The sequence below is a fragment of the Sylvia atricapilla genome, chromosome 7 (genome assembly GCF_009819655.1).
Source record: "Sylvia atricapilla isolate bSylAtr1 chromosome 7, bSylAtr1.pri, whole genome shotgun sequence".
Classification (NCBI taxonomy): domain Eukaryota; kingdom Metazoa; phylum Chordata; class Aves; order Passeriformes; family Sylviidae; genus Sylvia; species Sylvia atricapilla.
Genome location: NC_089146.1, coordinates 19,358,031 through 19,380,293, shown reverse-complemented (window position 1 = coordinate 19,380,293; position 22,263 = coordinate 19,358,031). Strand labels below are relative to the sequence as shown.

At 39.8% G+C, this 22,263-nt stretch overlaps 1 protein-coding gene across 1 annotated transcript in view; it reads left to right on the top strand.

The window, feature by feature from the left end:
• CERS6 (ceramide synthase 6) overlaps positions 1–22,263 on the top strand; it is a 94,955-nt gene that overhangs the window by 66,872 nt on the left and 5,820 nt on the right. The window contains exons 7-9 of the mRNA XM_066322863.1: positions 5,321–5,449; positions 8,870–8,976; positions 21,866–22,022. Coding sequence (XP_066178960.1) covers positions 5,321–5,449; positions 8,870–8,976; positions 21,866–22,022 — 393 coding nt within the window. The remainder of the gene's footprint in view (positions 1–5,320; positions 5,450–8,869; positions 8,977–21,865; positions 22,023–22,263) is intronic.

Sequence of the window (22,263 nt, the reverse complement as noted above, 5' to 3'; positions counted from 1 at the left end):
TCCTGTGCCAGAGCTACCTTTACTGAAACACACTCCTCTCTTTGGATTTCCAGGTTATTACAGAAGTAGAAATCTCAAAAAAGCATCCACAAAATTTAAATCTATTTTGGAGAGTAATTGTAAATAGAACAACCAATTTATGATTAATACATGCAAATCCCTTGCTTGCATTGTCTGTAGATGCTAAACATTCTGCTAGTCATGAGCTTGAAATGAGTATAACTTCCATTTCACAAACCGAGATAGAGAGAAACAATGCTTAAGGGAGCTGTATGATAGTGGAGATGAATTTAAATCAAGAGTAATACTGACTAATATATTAAGCAGCAGGAGCCAAGTCTGTTTCTTAGTTATATATAAATGACTTGTACTTGTTATCAGAAAAGCTTTAGGGCAACCTGCTGTGGAAATAGGATGGGACATGGAGATGGAGAAGTGGATCGCTAACAGCCGAATAACACTCCACTTGAACCCAGAGCACCAGATCCAAGTAGCATCCCAAGCACCTGCTGTGTCTGAGAACGTGCAGTGTCCAGCTGAGAGCAGGAGCACAACATCTGCAGTGCAATGATAGCAAGTCAAAAGTCTTTCATTACCAGCACCCAGCAGGGAGCACTGGAGATGCCATGTTTATAAATAACCTATTAGCTCACTCACCGGTTTGGACGGTGGAGACAGCTCTTTCTGTAGTGTAAGCAAAATTGATAACTGGGAATATCAGATTGGAGAATTGCAGCTGTGTCCTGGTGTCACACTGTAAAACTGTTTGGAGTGCAAGCTGCCAAGGAAACCCACGGAGTTGAAAAATGTTAGTCCTAAAGACTTAGAATAGTTGACACAAAGGAGTACAAGCTTGACAGAGACACCAGTTCTTGCAACACTGTAGTAGCTCTCTTTTAAAAGAAGGGTTTGTTTAAAAAAAATATGGGAACCTTGTAATGCACCCAATATTTAATGTGTGGAATGGTGTCCATATGAAATAGATATCTGTTTAACAGGAAGCAGGAAATTTCCCAGCTAATATCGGGTGCTATTGTAATATTTCACAATTGCCTTGTATGGAGCAGATTAATAGTTCTCAACCTGAGTGAGCTGTTATGTTTTCATATTATGGTGAAAGGAATATTTTTATCTAAGTCTTGGTTATAGTTTTAAATACTTTAAATTCAGCAGTGGCCATACTTTAAAAGTATATAAAATTACTTTAAAATCAACACAGTGGCTATGTGGTATTTTGGGATGGTCAGAAGTGCCCAGGCAGCCTTGTGCACTGCAGTTCAGCCAGGAGCTTTTTTTCATGTAGTTAGGCTTGTCTGAAGAAGAGGTGCAGTGTGTCCTTGCTGGAAGCAGCAGCCCTCGGCATTGGCCTAACTCCAGCACTGGTCTTTTACTTACTGTAGATCAAGAGAAATGTACTTGCTGTTTTCCATCTCCATTCTATTCTTCTCTGACAGCAAACTGATGACTTCAAAAATTACTTCCAGGGTTTTTTTTTTGACTTTCAAATACTTGTTTATCTTTATTTAGGTGTTACAAATTCCACCAGATTGTCTTTGCTTGCCTGGAAGTGTGAGCAAACTAGGCCACTGCACAAACCTACTATTGGCATTAAGTCAGTGACCTGTGTGTATCAGCTTCTACAATTTTATAATGGCATGCTTTTAGCTTCATAAATATCTACTATGTTGTTGTAATGATATTCTCGCTTAAGGGGAGAATTTTCAAATACTGAAACCTAGTATGAATTGGCATTTTATCATCTTTTTCCAGCTTCCCATGCTCTTGTTTTGTAAAATACTGAAAAAAATTATGGAAGTTTGTTAGTTTTACAAGCACTTGATGAACTTTACAAGTGGTGAGGCTTATTTACTTGCTTTCTGGATACCTGATGTATTGTTTAATAGAAAAATATTTGACAGGTACATTTAAAGGAATGTAAAAGATTTCTACTCAGTGTTTTAGCAGTTTTTTTAAAGGTCTAGGAGACCTTTCTGTGTGTTCACACCTTTTATTTCCAAGCATTTGGCAATTCCTAGGACTTCTGTGTTTTACTTTTTTTAAAAAAAATGGCAGTTCACTCATTCCAAGAATAAAATGATCTGTAGCTACTAGTTTTCTTGGATACTGAATTTTGATTTTCGAAAATTTGCACTATATTTTGCTAAATTAGGATACTAGATTAATTTCTTCAAAGAGATTTTTCATGGTAAAGAAAGACACACAGAACTGGTTTCTTTTCTTTCGGTGGAAGCAGTTTAGGTTGCATGTTTTGCAGACCTTTCCCTTTCCTTGTTGATCTGTGATATCAGCCATGAAGATGATATTATGCAGAGGCACTAATGCTCTATGGCCACTTGGCAGTTCAATGAGTGAGTGTGACATGTTAAACAAATGTGGGTGACAGAGGCCTTAATTCCAGAGGGCTTGTCTACAAGTTGAGACCCACAGGGTTTCTCTGCTGTCTGCCCTGTGTTCTTCCCATTGATGGTGTCTAGAATAGGTTCTTTCTCCTATTCTTAGCTACAGATTTTCTTAACACAGGCTCATAGCATCTTCCAGCAGTTACAGCTGGAGGCTGTGAATCTTCTCTAAATAGATTTTTCACAAACATGCATATGATTTGAAATACATTAATTAAAAAAACCCAAATTAAAAATATCATTCCTGTACAGCTGCTCTTCCATTATATATGGGTGCAAGCGTTGGAGTAAGCTGGGAACACAGGTATCACTTGGTATCTATGTTTTCATTACCCTTGTGTGTAACTAAAATCTTCATTAACCTTGTGTATAACTAAAATCTAACAAGTAGTATCCTCAGAGCATAGTATTAGTTAATGACTTAAAGAAATGTCACAAACAGGAAAGAAACAATCCCAATAACAAAACAGTCTTATTTATATCATTGCTACTTTTTTCCCAACAGTTTTCTGTAAGTCAGTCCAGCACTTCTCTTTCAGAGGTGGCAGAGTCAAATAACTGTCTCATTTGAGAAACATTACAGGAGTTCCCCAGACAGCATTTCCTTAAGAAGACTCATGCAAATGCAGAAGACTGCTGCCCAAGAACATTAGGATTGCTTAGGAATAATCCATATTGTCGGGAATGCCTTGAAGAATATCCAGGAGGGACTAGAGATCTAGTATTTGTAGAACATGAATGTGTCAGCTGTGAAAACGGAGGAGATTTTCTGCTTGACTCTGCCCCATTAGGACTGCTTATGTGCTAACACAGTTGTATTTGGGAGGAAAATTAAGAAAAGTGCCATAGTATGTGCAGATGAAGGAGGTAAAGAGCTAGGCTGCAGTCTGGCCACAGGGCACATGGCCATATTAGCTTCTAAGCCCATGGAATAAGGTAGGTGCTTTGCTGGTTTTATTATTGTGAAATGTTGAAATGGTCAACATGTGTGGGTTTGTAGTTACTGAAATGACTGAGATGCCATCGCCTTGTTTTTCCTTTGGACACTCAGAAAGGGAAACAGCCTTTAATTGTCTTTTTCTTCTGTCTGCTTGAAAAGAATGGATTTAAAGCAATGGCTTGATATGGCTGCCGAATGCATTTTATTGTGTTTCATGCTTCTGGGAGCCAGATAAGCTGGCTGAGAAATGTTGGTACATACTAAACTGGCATATGAGTCTCTGCTTGTAGTCTTTTTATCTTTTCTCCCCTTCCCTGCCCTCCTATCCTTCCTCAGTTTTGTGTTGAAGGTACCAATGGTGTCTGCTGAGGAGTAGGAAATAGGATCGTGTAGTACCTGATAGCATTAAATGTAAGTGATATAGGCTGTGAGCAGGTCCTGTCCCTTTTCAGTTAGTGAGGCTGCTCAAGCTGCAGGTTTTTCCATGGACTCCAGGTGTACATTGCAGGGGAGGCACATGCTGGTACTGAGAGGCAGTGTCACTGCACGTCCTTAAAAACAGTGGTGCCTGCTACATTCCCAAAGACAGCAGTGGGAGCCCTGTGCAGTTACACTTCTCAGTGTCACTGAAGAGACAGTGCAGTCAGGGGCTGGAGCTGCTGCTTTTCCAGGGCTGTGCCTGTGTTAGTTGGAGCTCATGGCACTTTCCATAGGGAACCTCCTGCCCAACACAGGTACCTTCAGTTCCTTTGCAAACCAGGTACTGCCCCTCTAAAGGCACAGTTTAAGTTTCTCTGTTGTGGGCTGAAGACTGACACTGCTCAGCAGGACTGGCCCACAAAAACTATCAGAAAGGCAAATTCCACTTCGCAGTACACTTGGTGAGCTGGCTGCCTGAAGGAACTGCTCTTTTGGACTGCCTGGATCTCTCTCCTTTCTGACAGCTCTGCATGAGAGCCACTAGATCTGCTGGGAGCCATGGTACAAACTTCCCAATTAAATGTTGTCTGTGATATTTTTGTAAGGGTTTTTGTATCACTTTCTCAAAGCTGTGCAGGTACTTCAGCAAATGCCAACAAGACTTCTTTTTTTACTGACTTGGTGCCTGTCTTGCTGAGTAGAGTCTCATCTCTGCAGGTCCATTCCCTCATTATCAGTCTGGGAGCATAGTCCAGGCAGGCAGGTTGTTCTCTCTGCTTTATCTGCCCCGTGGCAAGTATCTGGGAATGTGATGTTACTTATGGGAGCATCACTGCTCCCAAGTTTTTCAATAGTTACAGTTACTTTCTGGTCAAATAACTGAGAATTACTGATCTGGAGACCAGCTAGCCTGCATCATTTGGGAAGCAGTGGATTAAAACCAATTAGAAGGAGATGCACCAGCTCATTTCAAGACTTTCCTGACCCTGTTACAGTGTGAAGACAAAGCATCTTGATTAAAAACAAATAAAAGCCTGGATCTGGAATTCTTTCAGTTGTCTTTGGCAGGTGCCTGTTGTCCTAGTGCACTGGAAATGTGCTTAGCCTTCCTTTGTTGCTGTTTTCTCTCTTCTAAATGGTGCATTATTTGGCACTTGGTTATGCATATTGTTATAATCATGTTACTTGGTGCATAAAACATACAATGGAATTTGATTTGCATGTACATATGCCTTTCCAAAGTAACTTCAACTGCAAATGTTTACTTTATTAGGTTAAATTACTATGAACTGAGAAGTGTGGCCATTGCCTAGCTTTCAATAATGTTTTTGCTTTTGGTTAACATACAATTATTATTTTATTCAGTCTAAATGAAATCTAGAGCAGGATGAATAATGCACTTATATAGTAGATCACTTAAATATAATGCTGGATTTAAGAAACACCCATCCATTTTTGTATATGAGTACAGAATATCAGTGTTGCTTCATTTGTTTTTTTTTTTGGTTTTTGTGTCTTTTCCTTGCTTCCGCTGCTCTAGGATTTTGGAATCATGTTTACACATCACATTGTAACAGTCACCCTGATTACCTTCTCATATGTAACCAATTTGACACGAGTGGGAACCTTGATCTTATGTCTCCATGATGCGGCTGATATTGTCCTAGAGGTGAGATAATTCATATGTCATCCTGTCAGTAGGTAGAATCTTTTTGCTATGCAGAACAAGTGTTTCCTAAGCCAGTTCAAGATGGTAAAGGTGATTAATATAGTGTATTTCCTTGCTTAAATATCTTACTTGTAGCAGTGCATGTTTCTGATTTCAGACTGGTTTATCCCTTGATATGTTGCTTATGCAGCGCAGAGACTGGTAATGCATTGCATGCTGGGGAGGATTACCTGCAGATTTTAAATACAACGTGGTAAAATCAAAAGCTACAGTTGCAAAATCTGAAAAGTGGTAGAAGTGGGTCACCTGGTTCTTAGCCCCTGTGACATGGTGTGTGGAGCAATAACCCTGCCTCCAAAAGAATCAAGGCGTCACAGTGTGCTTCTGCTCTGCTTTGCTGGGCAGAGAGTTTTTTGACAAATTTAGTGGCTTATTTGGATATGACCAGTGAGCTGAGCTCTGATTTTCCAGGTTCCCATGCCTCTGGATCCCAGTACCAGCATTAAGCAGTTGTATTTGGCAAAGAAGGGAGGATTGAAATTCTTTTAAGTCAAAATGGTCTGTAACTTCCATAGTGGCAACTTAGGGATGGTGTCGTTCTTTATCTGCGTCAGTTACTAGACAGGACTAGGTTGTACTGACAGAATTTGGCCGTCTCTGAACTCTCCTCCAAAGTTAATAACTATTTTGGCTGAAATTATTTTTATTCAAGTACCTGCAAAGATACCTGTTATGCAAGAATATAGACTCACTGCGTGAGTCACCTATTGCAAAATCAAGATCCTGCCATTCTGATTCAGTAGTGCTGTAAATACGGTTTTATTTTTTAATGTTTTTTAATCTAGAAGGCACATGGCTGCCTGAGATAGAAAGCAAAAGCGAATGTGCATTTTTCATGATAAAAATAATCACATCTTTGCAAGTTTATTTTTCTGTTTTAGTAATATGTATAGCTGGCTGTGACTTCACCTAAACTTTCTTCATTCCTCTTTTCTCACCACCAGGAAGAAGTACTTGAAGATGTTTATTCTAGATCAGATCAGTGTCTGTGGAACTGTAAAAACACTGGAGAGCAGTTGTACTAGGCTAGCTAAAACTTTACCTTTGTTCATTCAGTAAAACAAGGAGGGATTGCTGGTGTTCTCACCTGAGCTGACACACTGACCAGATACGCTTCCTCATGAGGCACATACTTAAGCGGTCTTTCCAGTCAATTCTTTCAGTCTGGTTTGACTGGAAATTCTGCTAGGGCAGTGTGTCACAACACTGGTGCCATATGAGAGGAGATGGACAGTGCTTGCACAGTGCTGACATTACTGAGGGGAAAGTCAGTGCAGAGGAAAAAACTATCAGACTGCAAAAGAGGTTGGTTAAGTATCTTATCATAGTGGGTCAGTTGTGCACCTGACCTGTGTTACCTATTATATATTTGTAAAAATGAAAAGCAGTTTCTGGAGGCCACTAGACACTGTCCATCTTTCATCCATGTTTCATTTCATAATGAAACACATACATTGGGAAGCTGGAATGCACCATTTTTTGTTATTCTCATTGCAAAATGTCATGTGCATTGGTGGAAATACTGGAGGTGAGATTTTTTCCACAGGTCTTAAGGTATCTAGAAGTATGGAAGAACCGTAGTAGGATTTTCAAGAAAATTTAATGCTGTGTTACTCAGTTGTAGTCATAGTTTTTCAACTCAGAAAATTGTGTTCTATTGTCTTAGGTGGCCAAATTCCATCCAACAACAACATATTCATTCCCCCTTTTTTTTAGTCTTTCTTTATCACTATAATTTGTAGAATTATTATAATTTGTTATTTAAGAATCAATGTCCCAATGGCTGTGCTGTTTTTGAGAAATGACATGATACTACTACAAGTTGCTATAGTAATATCAGCTTCATAGACTATGAAACCAGTTTTTTAGACTGCCACCCTGGAAATACATCCAGAATTCCCGGACTGAATTTTCCATCATCTGAAAAGCAAGGAAATTAGTAATGCTTTAGCTTTGTATGTTGGCACCAAAGCGTTCTATTTCCCTTCAAACTGGGCTGTGAGTACAAACTGCTAGGAAATTCATTTGTGTCCTCTAAAAAATAGACCTGATTCAGAAGGGTTATCTTTTCTTCACAGCACTGGTGCTTTCCTCTTGTTCTGGGAGGTTCCTAACTTGTTTTCTTTAGTGAGAAATATTCTTCATGTTCAGGTTTTTAGTGGGAACATTGCAGAAACTGGGTAACATCCAAATGTGCAGGTTTTGTTTTGGCAGCCAGATTATCTATTTCTTTGGTTTGAATTCTGCATTCAGAATAGTATTCTGCATGCATAGTTGTGATAATTTTGCTCCCTCTTAGCACTCTGGAAAGCCTGCACAAGTATCTTCTGGGATACTGGGAGCTGGATGCAGGTCCCCTCAGAAAGGAGCTTTGAAAGGATTCCCAGTGGCTTAAATGGACACAAAAAGGTTCCCAGTGACTTAAATGGACTCTGGATACATTTGTCAGAAAGCACAAATAAAGACTGTCCCTGTCTCAAAGCAGATATAATTTTAAAATAATTAACTGCTTGCACATATTAACACTGTGGAAGCAGCATAAAAAACATAAAACAAGCTTCCTTCCCCAGATACCATTTTCTTCAGGGAGAAAAGGGTAAAAAAGCTTCTGGGAAGATCAGTGTTTTAATGAGCAGTTTCAGAGAAGAGAAATGAATTAGTGAGTCCTTCACTGGGACAGAGTCAGAACACTGCATGAAGACAAGTGAGAAAAGCATGTAAACATAAGCATAAGGCAACAAGTTAGAAAGCAGAAGGTGAAAAGATAGCTTTGGAAAAATACTTGAAGGGGAGGGATATAATCTTTGAAGTGGAAACTACTCTGTATAGGCAGAAAGGGAAAAAGAGATGCTTTAGAAAAATGTAGTATATGGAGTGTAGTGGAGGAATTGAGATGAAGTTTATATGTGGCAGCTACTAGAAGGTCAGAGAGCATTGGGCACATGGAAGGTAGACAGGTGCTGAAAATGCCAGGGGAGCATACAGGAAAGGTGAGAGATAAGCAGGTAAAAAGTTTGGGGACAAAGACACCATAAACACACTGGGGTTCAATAAAAGATTTAGAAGAGTTTTGCAAATCTGAAATGGTAGAATCTCAAAAATTAAATTAAATGGGAAAAAAATTAAATACACACTCTAGTTTTATGCAGTCTGGTTTGGTTGTTTGTTTTTTTTTTTCCCGAAGAAGGTATTTTCCAGCTGCTTGGTGCAAAGGACTTCCAAGATCACTATGAGGTGACCCAGTGAAAATGTTAGTGATTTCATAAAAATTTGATTTCTTCTTTTTCTTACAGCTTACGCACACTACAAGAGAACTCAGTTGTCCTCATGGAAGTAAAGAGACATCTTTTTCTTTTGCAGGCTGCCAAAATGGCAAACTATTGCAAGTGTCAAAAACTGAGTGACCTTCTGTTCCTTACATTTGCTGTTGTCTTCATTGTCAGTAGGCTTGGCATATATCCCTTATGGTGAGTAAGGACATTGTTTTCCTGAATCACTAGGCACCAAACAAGTTTGGAAATAACTGTGTTATAATTGAACACGATTCATTGCCATTACTCTGTTTTCCAAAGCACCAGGGAGAGTTTCAGACATAACCAGGTGCTGAAATAGAATATTTGCTAGAGTGCCATTGTTTACTGTGTGCTAGATGAGAAACATCTGGGTTTTCTACTGGTTTTAAGGGTTGGAGACAGCATAGCTTCAGACTAGCAGATGGCTGGCTGTGTTGGCAAGAAATGAGAGGAAAATGAAAATACTAGTCACCAAAAAAACCAACCAGCAACTAAGCTTGAAGCTAAGATATTCTCAATAGCTTTCAGTGCACACTTCATGAGCGCTTTCAGCTTAAAGAAAAACACAGTGGAATAAGTAAGTCTGTCCTGCTGAAATTGGGATAAGGATGTTACTGCCATGCAGATTGCAATACTGCAGGCTACTCTTTTTCCAGCTCTCCTTTGAATTGAGGTTCGTGGGGCAGCTGTGTAACACACATGTCTAGAAGGTAGTTACACAGCTCTTGGTGTAATCTCACGTCTCCCCAGGCAGTCAGCTGCTTGCATGTGCACACAATCTTGTAGGTACACAGACATGCATGCACACAGACTGAACACAGGTGCTTGATTCTTTAGCTAGAATCTTCTGCATCCAGAGGGCAGATGGCTAGTTAGGAAACACATAGATGTACTTCACTGTAAAAGAGCATTAAAGTTTTTCTGCACTATATATGAGGAAAGCTGAGAGAAGGTGTTGGCCTTGGCTCTTTTTTTATTCTTAATCCTTTCTTTCTTATAAACAGAACTAGCACAGCTATCTGTATTTCTAGGAAAGTAAGAGAGGTCTTTCATTGCATCAGAAGATAACAATGACAGTTTTGTTCTTGGGAAGCACCAAGAATTTCAGAAATTGTATCCTTTGAAGAGTTTATTTAGATTACTACCGAGCTCCTTATTCTGATTTGCAGAGGATTTACAGATGCCAATGTCAAACTCCCTGCTACAGTCTCTTTTCCAAACCTCTCAAATGATAACTCTTTGAGGTTTTGTTAATGCAAACAGGGTAAGACGAAGATGCCCTTAGGGAGCTGTGTCATCAGCTCTGCTTAACCCTGCAACGTAGATGTCTCATTTAGCATTTGATGACTCTAAAGATGTTGTCATAATGCCCAGGTCCCTACTGTGCTGTGAGTTGGTAAAAAAACATGGCAAAACATGAAAATGGATACACACAAACTGCATGTTTAGAAACACTTGTTATTTTCTTCAAGGAGCATTTTTTTCTTTCTTAAACAGTGTTGCTTCCCTTGCTCAGTCCTTCCTTGAAGCCAACTGGACCATTCACTGAATTTCTGTAAATGAAATAATCTAGTTTTTCTACTTCCATAATCTCAGATAGAAAAATTATGGCATTCCTGCTCATAGTATTTCACCTATCTCTTTCTCTTTGTTTTATATTGAGTACTGGAGGGAGGACCCAATTTCACCAGTACATTTCTGCCACTGGAGACTGCAGTACATGACTCTGCTTAAGGGAAGACTTAGTCAGATGAGGATTGGATGGGTTTGCAAAGAGGAAATCATACTTGGCCAGCGTGATAACCTTCTATGATGAAATAACTGGCTTGTAATTACATAATTACTGGCTGATTGGGCAAAGTGCACCCTCAGCAAGTTTGCTCATGTTCCAGCCTGTGAGGAATGGCTGATACATCACAGGGCTGTGCTGTCCTCCAAAGGGAAGGAACCTTACCAGGCTGGAGATACAGCCACCAGGAACCTCAGAAGTTCAGCAAAAGCAGTGCAGAGCCTTGCACCAGTATTTTCTAGGGGCTGGCCACCAGGAAAGCAGCCTTGCAGCAGAGGAACTGAGGGTTCCAGTGAACACCAAGGTGAACCTGAGCCAGTTCTGTGCCCTTGTGGTAACAAAGGCTGCTGGTACCCTGGGCTGCATTAGGAGGGGTGTGGGCAGCAGGCTGACAAAGGTGGCCCTTCCTTTCCTTCCTGCCCTGGTGAGGCCACACTAGAGAGCACTGCAGAGGTCCAGTTCTGGCCTCCCCAGCATCAGAGGCACAAAGCTACTGGGAACAGTCCAGCAAATGGCCACCAGGACTGATCAGGGGACTGGAGCACTTCTCACATGAGGAAAGGCTGAGACAGACGGGATGGTTTAGCACAGAAAAGAGAAAGCTCAAAATGGGTATCATCAGTACAGTGATAGGTATAGGGGAGTGTAAGGAAAACTGAGCCAGGGATTGTCCATTGACGGGAATGCAGCAGCTGACAGTGTGCTGTATACTCCCTGTCACAACCAGAGTGGTTACCCTGGTGATCCCTCTGCCTTGTCATGGTTTAACCCCAGCTGCCAACACGGCCCCACGAAGCTGCTCACTCACTTCCCACCAGTGAAATGGGGGAGAGAATCAGGAGAGTAGAAGTGAGAGAACTCATGAGCTAAGATAAAAACAGTTCAATAGGTTAAGGCAAGAGCTGTGTGCACAAGCAAAGCTAAACAAGGCTTTTATCCACTACTTCCTGTGGGCTGGCAGGTGTTCAGCCATCTCCAGGACAGCAGGGCTCTATGTGCAACGGTGACCCGGGAAATACAAACGCCAACACTCTAAATGTGATCCCCTTCCTCCTTCTACCAGGTTTCTATGCTGAGCATGACACAATACAGTGTGTCCCAGCTGTGTCCCCTTCTAACTCCTTGTGCACCTCCATTCTCCTCACTGAGGGCTGTGTGAGGAGCAGAAAATGCTTTTGCTTTGTGTGAGCACTGCTCAACAGTAACAGAAACGTCCTGGAATTACCAACACTGTTTCCAGCACAAATCCAGAATATAGCCCTGTACTACCAACCATGAAGAAAACGGAGTCTATGCCAGCCCAACCAGAGTATCCCATAGTCAATGAAAAATACATTTATTTATTTATTTGGATATGCAAATAGTTTAGTGTGGTATATATGATTTTTGACTTTTTAAGACCATTTTATTTCCAGACCAAAGCCTTGATTGTATGTATTCCTAATGGCTACCCTTAGATACAGCCAGAGGCAGTTTCATTGTTCACACTGTGGGCAGTGCATGTGGGAGTCAGTTAGCAGGGATGAACCAAGGGATACACGAACTTGTGTCTTCCAAATCCTTTTCCTCTACAAAACAGAAATTCTGAATCTTCAGCCCTATTAGTTTGCATGTCAGCAAAGATGACTCACTGGAGTGGCAGTAGGCCAGGAAGTATAGTTTTGCTCTCCTCTGCTGAAAATTCCAAATAGCAAAATTTGGTGCCTGATTAATATTACATAAATATGCAAATTTTTCTAGCATAAAAGCTGAGAGGTATAAAACCAATGTGCATGTAATGTGAAAACGCAAGGCTGTAATTTATAAGAAAACTTCCCCCACACAGGAAGGTGAATACCCAAGACAGGCTTCCAGAGACGTCACTTCCGAAGCCCTGGTCTGCTGCTGTGCTGCCGCTTTGCACAAGTGCCATTTAACTTTGCATAAAGGTGCTAATAAAGAATTCAGAATGTATCAAATGCTGGTGTTTGAAGGGTGTTTAACAGCAGGGCTAAGACAAAAGAAACTGGCAATTAGGTATATATTTAGCAGTCTTTCTGCAGGCATCTGGAGTTCATTTCAGCAATAATTCAAAAACCCCAGGATACTTTCTGCCTCCTGCTGCTAAGTGAATGTAGGAGTAAAGCTGCTATTTTCACTGACAAGACATTTTGCTTGCGAAATTCTCCCACTTGCACATAATCACTATTCTAGCAAATTACAACATAGAACACAACTCTCCATGAGTCAGGGGGAACATGATGCCTTCTCAGGTTATATAGGATTGTGTGGAGAATGAAAGCAATCCCAACCAAAAAATTAGTATAAATTATGCGAGCCCTTGGCTAGTCTAATCAGTCTGGGTAAAGCAGTTGATTCAAGCTCTCAGGGAAGCTGGGCCTGTATTTATTTACCAGATTAAGGCACCAAGCCAGTTAAATTCAGGCTCTTTTCAAATTGCTAGTTACTAGTTACTACTAGTTACTAGTATGCGGTTTTTCTGAGTTTTTCACTTCTTTTGATTACTTTTATAATGAGTTATATTGTCTGGGAGGTAAAAAACCTCAGTTTCAGGGAAATGTTGCTGAAAAGTACTGTCAAAAGGCGAGAACACAAGCAAATAGTCTTGGCATTCATGTGACCTGTGAGGTCTCAGCATGCACATATTACATGCATGCACTGAGAAATGTAAAATGGTGCCTTAATGGTGCAGATTTAAATGAAAACCTGATTGAAGCAGATTGTAAAGAGCAGAGGTCATGTTCTACATATGCTGTCCACCAAGTTCTCATCCAGGAAAATTTGGTATAATCCAGGTAGTCTGTATTATGCCCTTCTGTTCTTGATCTCTTCATACACTGCCAGTGTCCAGAGTATTGTATCACATTAAAAGCTGTGAAGATGGACAGTCAGCTACTTTGATTAGTTGGTATAGTCTTGTTTAATGCCAGTAGGTACATCTTAGCTGGATCCTCTGTTTGTGAGTCTGTTTGGAAATATTCTGGGAGAAAAAATGGAAAAAATAATTCTCATTGTTAAAATTCACAGCTCTTTCCGGTGTATGTCTCCTCATCAGCTGCAGTGGACGGCTGCTGAATGAGATTTTGGTGCCAATGTACCTTATATAAGTATGGGTCAGCCAATCCTCAGAAGAACAACTTTGTTCCTTGCTATTCTTTCATTTTTAAAGCTTGCTCATGACTGTACACACAGTCTGGCTCATGGCCGATATCTAATTGCCTTTATGTGGCAGTGAGTATCTGCATGAAGCAGACAAGCCTGGCGTGATTCTTCATGAGTTACAATTAACTTCTGTTCACTGCGGTGGGCTGTAATGAACTGTAGTTCATTATTACTTATTACCAGACTTGCAGTTGTCTCTGCATGACTGGCAGAATAGCTCCTCCTGAGTTCCACCACTGGCTGAACACTGGTGTGGGCCCTGTCCTTAATGCACAGGCTGTGTTTCCAAATAATGATACAGTATTGCCAGTTTTCACTGTTCCCTTTGCTTAATTCTGGAATCAGCTTCTCTCTGAGCAAATACAGCAGTGCAGAATCCCCATAAGAAGCAGCTGCTACAAAGCTTTGCTGACCCTCTTTTTTTCCTAGTTTTGCTCTTTAGCTGATATTGAGTGGGTTTGTGCAGCTCTTAACAAGCAGTGAAGTTGAATTGTTGTCTTTCATGCTGGTTTTCTTTCCTGGCACATTTTCTCCTGATCGGTTCTTGGAGTATGTGTTTTGTGTGGGAAGACAGCATGTGGACCCCAGCAGAATCACCCTGCTTCACTCCTCTGAACATACTGGTCAAACAGAGAGCTCCAACCCTTAAAAGCACCCTACAGTGCCAAAGCAGTATGTAGGCAGTAGTTAAAGCAAGAGTCCTGGTCAGTTATCCCACAATAAGAATTCAGGTAGCCAGATGAATCCCAGCTGCCCAGACCTTGTCTGCACTCTGAATGAACACAATTGTTTTGCAATGGTTTTACTTACTCTTGTTGAATTGTAAATCTTTCTAGCCTAGCTAGTATAATAAAATAACTTTTTTAATAAGATAATCTCTTCTGACACTGTCTCAAGCTCATTTTTCTCAGAATATTGTCTAAACCAGAGCACAATCAAGTTGCTTTTGGGTAGCAGATACTGAAAGAATAAATTATGATTTTGATACTTGATTCCTGATGCTATTCATACTGTCACTGAGTGGATGCTGTAGAACTAGCAAAAATTATCTGATGTGCTTACATTTCAGTCTGTTTGTAGTTTCAGCAGGCAAATTATAATCTATCAGTTTATCAAGAGCATTTAATAACAAGGTTTTGACAAACTAACAATAGTATATTCGAAGAACTCATTCATTTATGGATTAAAAAGAAGGTTTAATTAACTAAGTCTCTATAAGTTTACTCACAACTCATCTTAGCTCTTTAGCAGAGTGTATATAATATTGTTATTCCATCTGCTTCTGACAAAACATTGTCAGATGTTATCCTTGCTAATGCCTAGTTATTTTATTTCCTCAAAATTTTTACAGCAGTTGTGAACTCCGGGCTCTGGAGTTTTACAAGAATCAAGGATGAAATCTTTGGGGTACCAGGTTAATACTGATCCAGCTATTTACAGGGAAGCTGTGAGAAATGGAAAGGTTAGAGGTGTCATTCACCATTATGTGCTTGCAATGTAAATAACAAAAAGTGGCATTTGCTCAGTGTTGCTGTTTTTTAAATTTTCATGTGATCACAGCAGGAAAAATTATATGAAAAAATATTTAATCAGAGTTTCAAAACTATTCTTATCCTAATTTTTAGTTTCTACAGACTGTACTCTGTGGCTGTAATAATGCTTTCTGTTGTCAAGGATAGCCTATTCAGTCAGTGTTCTTACTTCTCCTTTTATTAGGAAAAATGTCTTGTCTAAAACCTGTGCTCCAATTGAAAACAGAACAGATACCTGTGCACTTCTCTTGCTCAGAATTATTCTGCCAAGTGTAAATGTGTCAGGGCAAGGGAAGCAGCATGGCTGTTTTTCTTATGACCAGACATCTTAGCCACTATTAAATCTGCCTAGGTAGGTGTTTGAACTTCTGCAAACATTCTGCTTTTTTTCAGCCCCTTTTCTCTTAGAGATATCTTAAGCACCAGGGTTTGCTGTTACTGGCACTTCCTTTGTGGTGCTACAGAGTTAATACAAAAGCAGAACAATGCTACTGCAAGCTTCTGTTATATGTGGGATGTAAAGATCATAGCTCTGCAAAAGCAGAGGAGTAAATTAGTTTACTAGCTTAAAATAGTAAATTACTTTTGAATACAATGATCAACAGCCATGATGGAGCTGGTATCTCATTCGTATTCAGCTAGGAGGAGGTCATTGTGGCTGAACACCTTGGGAGACCCCAGCCCCCATGTAAGTGAGCACATTTTACAGGTTTCATCAGCGTTGCCCAATAGCAGGGTTTGACTCGTAATGTCTCTGGAAGTATAGATAATTATTAAGAAAATTGGGTTGAACTGAAAACAGTTTAGGAATGGTTTCACAGACATTGATGTGGCATATAGTTAAACACAACTGCACTTATTTTTAGTCAATGGGGGCATGAGGAAGGCTTTTTTATATAAACTCAGATACTCTGTTTTGCAAAAACTGGAAACCAGCATTTACAATAAATGCTTTTCCTCTTTGAAAAATCTGAAAATCTTCAGGCACATACAGAACTTTTACATGAGCAACAGAGAACACATATCAAGATCCATTTGCCTGGGGTTCATGTTATTCTTCCAAGAGGAAAAGCATAACATAGTTCCATATGAGTTATGGACCTTTAAACAAGCATTTTACCATAACACATTACATACATGATACAACATATTGCTGAGTATAGTTACATTCTGCTAAGAAATTTGAGTTCTCTCCACATCCTGATGTCTATTGAAGGACTCTTCTGAGGTTTGAGTTTGGATTGTGAAAATGTCTGTGACCTTGTATCTTTGTTTTTTCTATCCATAAGAGTGTAAATGCTACTATTCATACCAGTGGCTGCAAAATCAGCTAATGGGCAGTAACTGCTGATGAGAAGGAATTGAGTGAAAAGCACAGCTGAAACCAGGACAGTGACAGCTTGATCAGGTCTCTTCTACAGTACATCAAACATGAATAATTTCCTGCCTGCTCCATCATTTTAGTTAAGTAGTGCTTAACTATTTCCATTTTAGTTGGAAATCCTATTGATCTGCACACAGGGCTTAAAATTCACAGTCTCAGTGGCAGGGCTGTAATTTCTGCAAAGACATACTGTTCCTGATTAGTGTTAGGACAGGAGCCACCCATCTCCACAGCAGCTGAGCATGTATTAGTACGGTGTCAGGAAATCCTCTGATGCAGGGCTGCTGTGGGTGAGCAGAATGCCACATCGTGGTGACCTCACTGATAAAATTGAAGTCTGTGGATTTAATGTTGCTTTAAATACTGACTCAATAGTTTATATTCTTTCTGTCACTGCATTTTGCAGAGATCTTTCATCAGCTCTCTAAAAGGAGGGTAATGAGCATCACCAGCCAAACAATCTGATGAATCAGTCTGAGCTGCTGTTGAAAGATCGTCTCTGTCTTTCTCTTCCAGTCCTTCTTTCCCTGCTTCATTGCTTCTGTGTGGGTGACTGGTTCATCTCACTCTTCTCTGTTCACAGTGGGTCTCTGCTACTCCTCTCATATTTGCCATGCACTTATACTCTGAAGGGCTGAAAATGTAAGAGACAGAAGGATCTGAAAAGGGAAACAAGCTTGTTCTCCCACTCAGCAAGAACCAAGAAGCAGAACAGTGATATAGACACAGCAGCTGCCCAAGCTGAAACTCAGATGAAAAACTTGGCAGTATAGCCCTTATGTACTGGATTTGCTATAATTAAATATTTAGCTGCACTGCAGCTTGAGGACTCCAGTACATGGAGTGCTATAAACCAAAGTTTCCGCAATTTGTGGAATGTTTGGTGTATGATTCCATACACTTCTCAGGTAAAAAGCTGTTTAACTCATTTGAAGTCTCATGCAGAAACATCTCTGTATAAGGTCTGTTGTGTAGCACTGTCATTAAAGGTAGTTAGGACAGCCTAGGATAGGAAGTCCTGTTAGGTTTCAGTCAAGATCTAAATCCCAGAGATAATATATAATAAAGAATAAACTACTAGGTTTTGGGGGCAGAAGTAAGTGCAATTGTTCAGTTTATTAAAGGAAAAATTACAAAAAAGGCAGAAACTTTGAAGCATTGCTGGTAAGAGTACTGTTGAGTTACTTGCACTAAATGAGATAATTAATATAACTACATAATTACATGAATATAATTTCCTATTTTCTTGGTAATGTATGCGATATTGAAAGGTGTCCCAATATGGGTGTTACGGTGCAATACAGAATACTGTTGTCTAATATACACATAATGGAGATAAGACATTTATTCTGAATTATTCCAACAAGCTGGTATCATATTGTGCTGTCCTTGGTCATATCTGAGACTTCTGTCTATTGCACTATGTTAAAAAAGTGACTTCAATTCAGCACGTTGCAGCAGAATGTGTTGGTCGCTGGATAGTGCTGCAGAAGGGAAGGCAACTTGCAGTAGCACTAATTTCACCTGCACAGTTTCTGCTCCCATTGAATGTGATAATAGTGCCCATCATCCTGCTTTGCCCCTACTCCTTCCACATGATCCTCCTTTTCACCTGTTTTTGTTCCTCTCAGGATCCTCTCAGAAGCAAACACAGCACATTTTTGTCAGTTCTCAGACAATATAGATAAGGATTTTACTCTTCCACCCATTCCTCTCTTTCTTTATCTCCCTTCATCTCCAGGTTTTCCTTTCATCCTTGGTGCAAGACAAGGGATCAGCTTGCCAAGAATTAGTAGCTGATATCCAGGAGCCTGGATTTGAGCCCATTAAGTTGTGGGAAGGGAGTGTAACATTAATGAGTCAGTGTGGATCTGTTTCCTCTAGGCTCCCAAATACTGCTTTGCTGGCTAGATATAGAGTTAGAGACCAGAGGAAAAACCTGTGTTACTGTTCATGTGTTGAAGTTGATTGTTTAGTAGTTGTTGAAAATATATTCATTTTATTCTGGGTGTTTAATTAGAGTGGTAAGTAAAGGATTATCTCTCCCAGTGGCTCAGATATTGTGGCAGCATTCCTGAAAAAATACCACAAATTTCTGTAAGTGTAGATTGGATCTTAAGTGGTGAATTTAATTTTATTTGCTTTCATCAGCCACACTGCTTAATTCAAGGTACTAAATGAAGTGCTTTACAAAGCCTTAGGTGCACAACCCTCCTTGGGATGCATTTAAGAAAGGAAGAATACCTTCCATGGAATACCTTCCATGAAATTGTGTTGTATTCTCCAGCTATCAAAATCTTCCAGGGGCTCAGGAAAAAAAAAAAAAACAGTCCAGAAATTATTTTCAAAAGCAGAAGGTAAGATTTAGTTCCAAAATGCAAAGGTCTGAGAAATGCTGACAAAAAGTTTTCAGAAAGGTAGAGCACTTGCAGCTTAAAGTAATTTTCCCCTGTGACATCAAGTTCAGCTGCTTCAAGTCAGATACTCAAGAATCAAAGTTTCCACCGCTCGTTATGAAAAGCTGGGATTTAACCACTGGAGACCTTTGAAAAGTCCCAGCAAGCGTGTTTACAGATTTAAATGGTTTTGTGTGTATTTGAATCTGAGATTTATTTGTGTATACATCTTATAGGCACTTTCTCCTCGATATAATCCATTTTCATGCTGCTATTTCCAGTCCCTATTATTTTTGTAGTTGATTAAAATGCTTCCATTGAATACTTGTAGCAGTGAAATTGATGGAAAGTGCATCTAACCTGTCTTCCCTCCCCTTCTTTCTCAGTCTCTGCAAGTAGAATTTCTCCGTATATTCTGACACATAACCTTATGAATTTTCTCCCCATTTCAGATTTTAATATGAAATAGTTCATTTATTTTGAGTGTTTATTTGCTTACTTTCATTTTTTTCTGTAGTTTTCTGTGTTCTTAGCATTGCTGAGCAATTAATAAGATTCTTTTTGCAGCTTTAGTGAAGAATTCCAGTCCTGTCCTTAGTTTGCCAGACATGAACAGATTAGAAAGAAGTCTGCTTTTTTATTGAGGCTCATTTTGCTAGCTAATACACAATATATGAGCCATTTGCACATGCAGCTGGTTTTGGTACCAAAAGCACTCTTTTTGGCCTTGCTTCCTTCCTGACTTCTGCAACAGTGGACTAGCTCATCCTGAATGCTTTTTACTGGACTTCTGTGGAAATCCCCAGAGATCAATTTGGTCCAGTTAATAAAAATAGAAACAGAAACAGAAACCTGCAGAAGCTTCATTTACAATTCTGTAGCATTAAAAATTTTAGACATAAAGACAGTTGAGTGTAAACAGTGGTAACTTTAGATACAGGAGTTGTTGATTTCAAGTTTGAATCTGATATAATCAGATTCAAAGTAAGCACTGGTGAAGCAGAACAGTGCTGACTTCACTTCTGTTTTGATATGATGAGAGTGTACCCTTGAACTGTAAAGGGGGTCGTTGCTGTGACAAATAGAGCTCCTACTGGCAGAGCAAATTGCACAAAGCTGAGACTGAAGAATTCTACCCAACAGAAGCAATAATGTGATGAGGTTTTTGCAAACTGGAAAACATTTTCTTTTTCTGGCGTTCACACCATAAACAGAAGATCATGTAAAAACACAGCTGTATAGGAAGGTTGTAAAACATCAGCTTCTGCAGTGTAAGAAGGCAAAAATAAAAAGGTAGAAGTACTATGAAATGCCTCCGCAGTATTGAGACCAGTGTATTAGAAATCACTGGTTGATTTTTGACCAATGACATTACACACACAAATCATTACCACTATGTGTTGTATTCTGGATTTGTTGTCTGTACTTATTTCATGCTAGTACTACTCGAACTGGTTTTATGTTGCTGGAAAGGATTATGGCAAGTGTGGTTGTTTATTAAAAAGCTGAGACCAGTATCCATGACTTCTCCACGGAGCTCTGTGCTGCTCCGGAGCCCGTGCGGGTCCCGGTGCCTTCCCGGGACGGTGCCCGCGGTGTTGTTCGGGCTGAACGCGCCATCTAGTGACTGGCCGGGATGGTTCATTGGAAACCAGGAGAGAACAGAAAGCCGGTGGAGTTCTTAAAGAATTTCTGCATCAGCAGGGAAAATGGATGAAGGTTGACAAGTCCTAATATTGCCTCATTTTCCTCCTCTTAATTAACAGCCATTCCTAGATCACTATTTGTTTTTAAAAATGCCATTGTTTCTGTTGTCTGTTCTCCACTCTGCTCTCAGGCTGTTTGCTAAGATAATTTGAAATCACCTGCTGTGGCAGGGTATTTGGGCAGAAAGTTAGTGCTGTATTCACAGGTCTTCAGAAGTCATTCCAACATCAGTTTACTGCCTGCATCTGAAATGCTGATTCTCAAAAATTAGGTTCAAATGTCTAGAACTGCCTGAATTTCTTAGAATCACAGAATGATTTGGGTTGCAAGGGATCTTGAAATGTCCTTTAGCCCAACCCTCCTGCAATGAGCAGGGACACCTTCATCTAGATCAAATTGCTCAGAGCTGTGCCCAACCTGACCTTGAATGTTTACAGGGATGAGGAGTCTACAACCCCTCCGAGAAATCTCTTCCAGTGTTTTACCACTGTCATTGTAAAAATCCTCTTCTTTAGATCTAATATGAATCTACCCTCTTTTAGCTTAAAACCATTAGCCATTGTTTTATCTCAACAGGCCCTACTAAAAAGTTTGTCCCAATGTTTTTTTAAGATCCCTTTAAGTATGAAAAGACTGCAGTAAGGTCTCCCATCCCTCACTGCCCCGTTGTCCACCTGTCCTATATGTAAATGCTAAGCCTCACTCTTGGCTGTACATAAGTGGTATGCAAATCAGATTTTGTGCAAGAAGTGGCTAATATTGGGGCACCAAACTCCTACTGGAGGCAGCTGAGGTGGAATAACTTTATTTCAAAAGCATGGAATACAATAATTTTTGTTACCATTCAGGGAGGGAGTTATTTGAGTCAAACAACATTTGCTAGCTGTATAGGTGAAGAGAAGAAATGTACCCTGAAGATACTTGTTTTCTATATGCAATGTTTACAAATCAAGTTAAAAATTGAAAGCAACATTTAATCCGCTGTCCATATGGATCTCATTTAATCAAGTACTTGTTTTAATTTACAAATAACTTCTTTGAGATCGTTGGCTTAAGGAAAATGTTATTATTTTTCTCTCCCATTTTTTTCTAGGATATTAAATACAACATTGTTTGAACTGTATGAAGCTCTGGGCAATTTTCCTGCCTTGTGGGTCTTCAATGTGCTGCTTATGGTTCTTCAAATTCTGCACTGTTTTTGGTCTTACCTAATCATAAAGGCAGCCTACAAAGCTATTTCAAAGGGCAAGGTAAGACAACACATTTCTCTTTTCATAATTTTAGGTTTTTCATTATCAATAGAGGTCATTTTTTGGTTTTTTTCCTAACCCATAACATGCTACTGAAGACCCCTCTTGTTTTAGACAAACTCTTCTTTCCTTTCCTGGAAACTTTTTCCCACTCCTAATGATTGTCAGATAAGTTAATAATACTCTGTATAGTGATTGTCTTTATATGTGCTTCCTCACTTCTTTTTTACAATGTGGTACA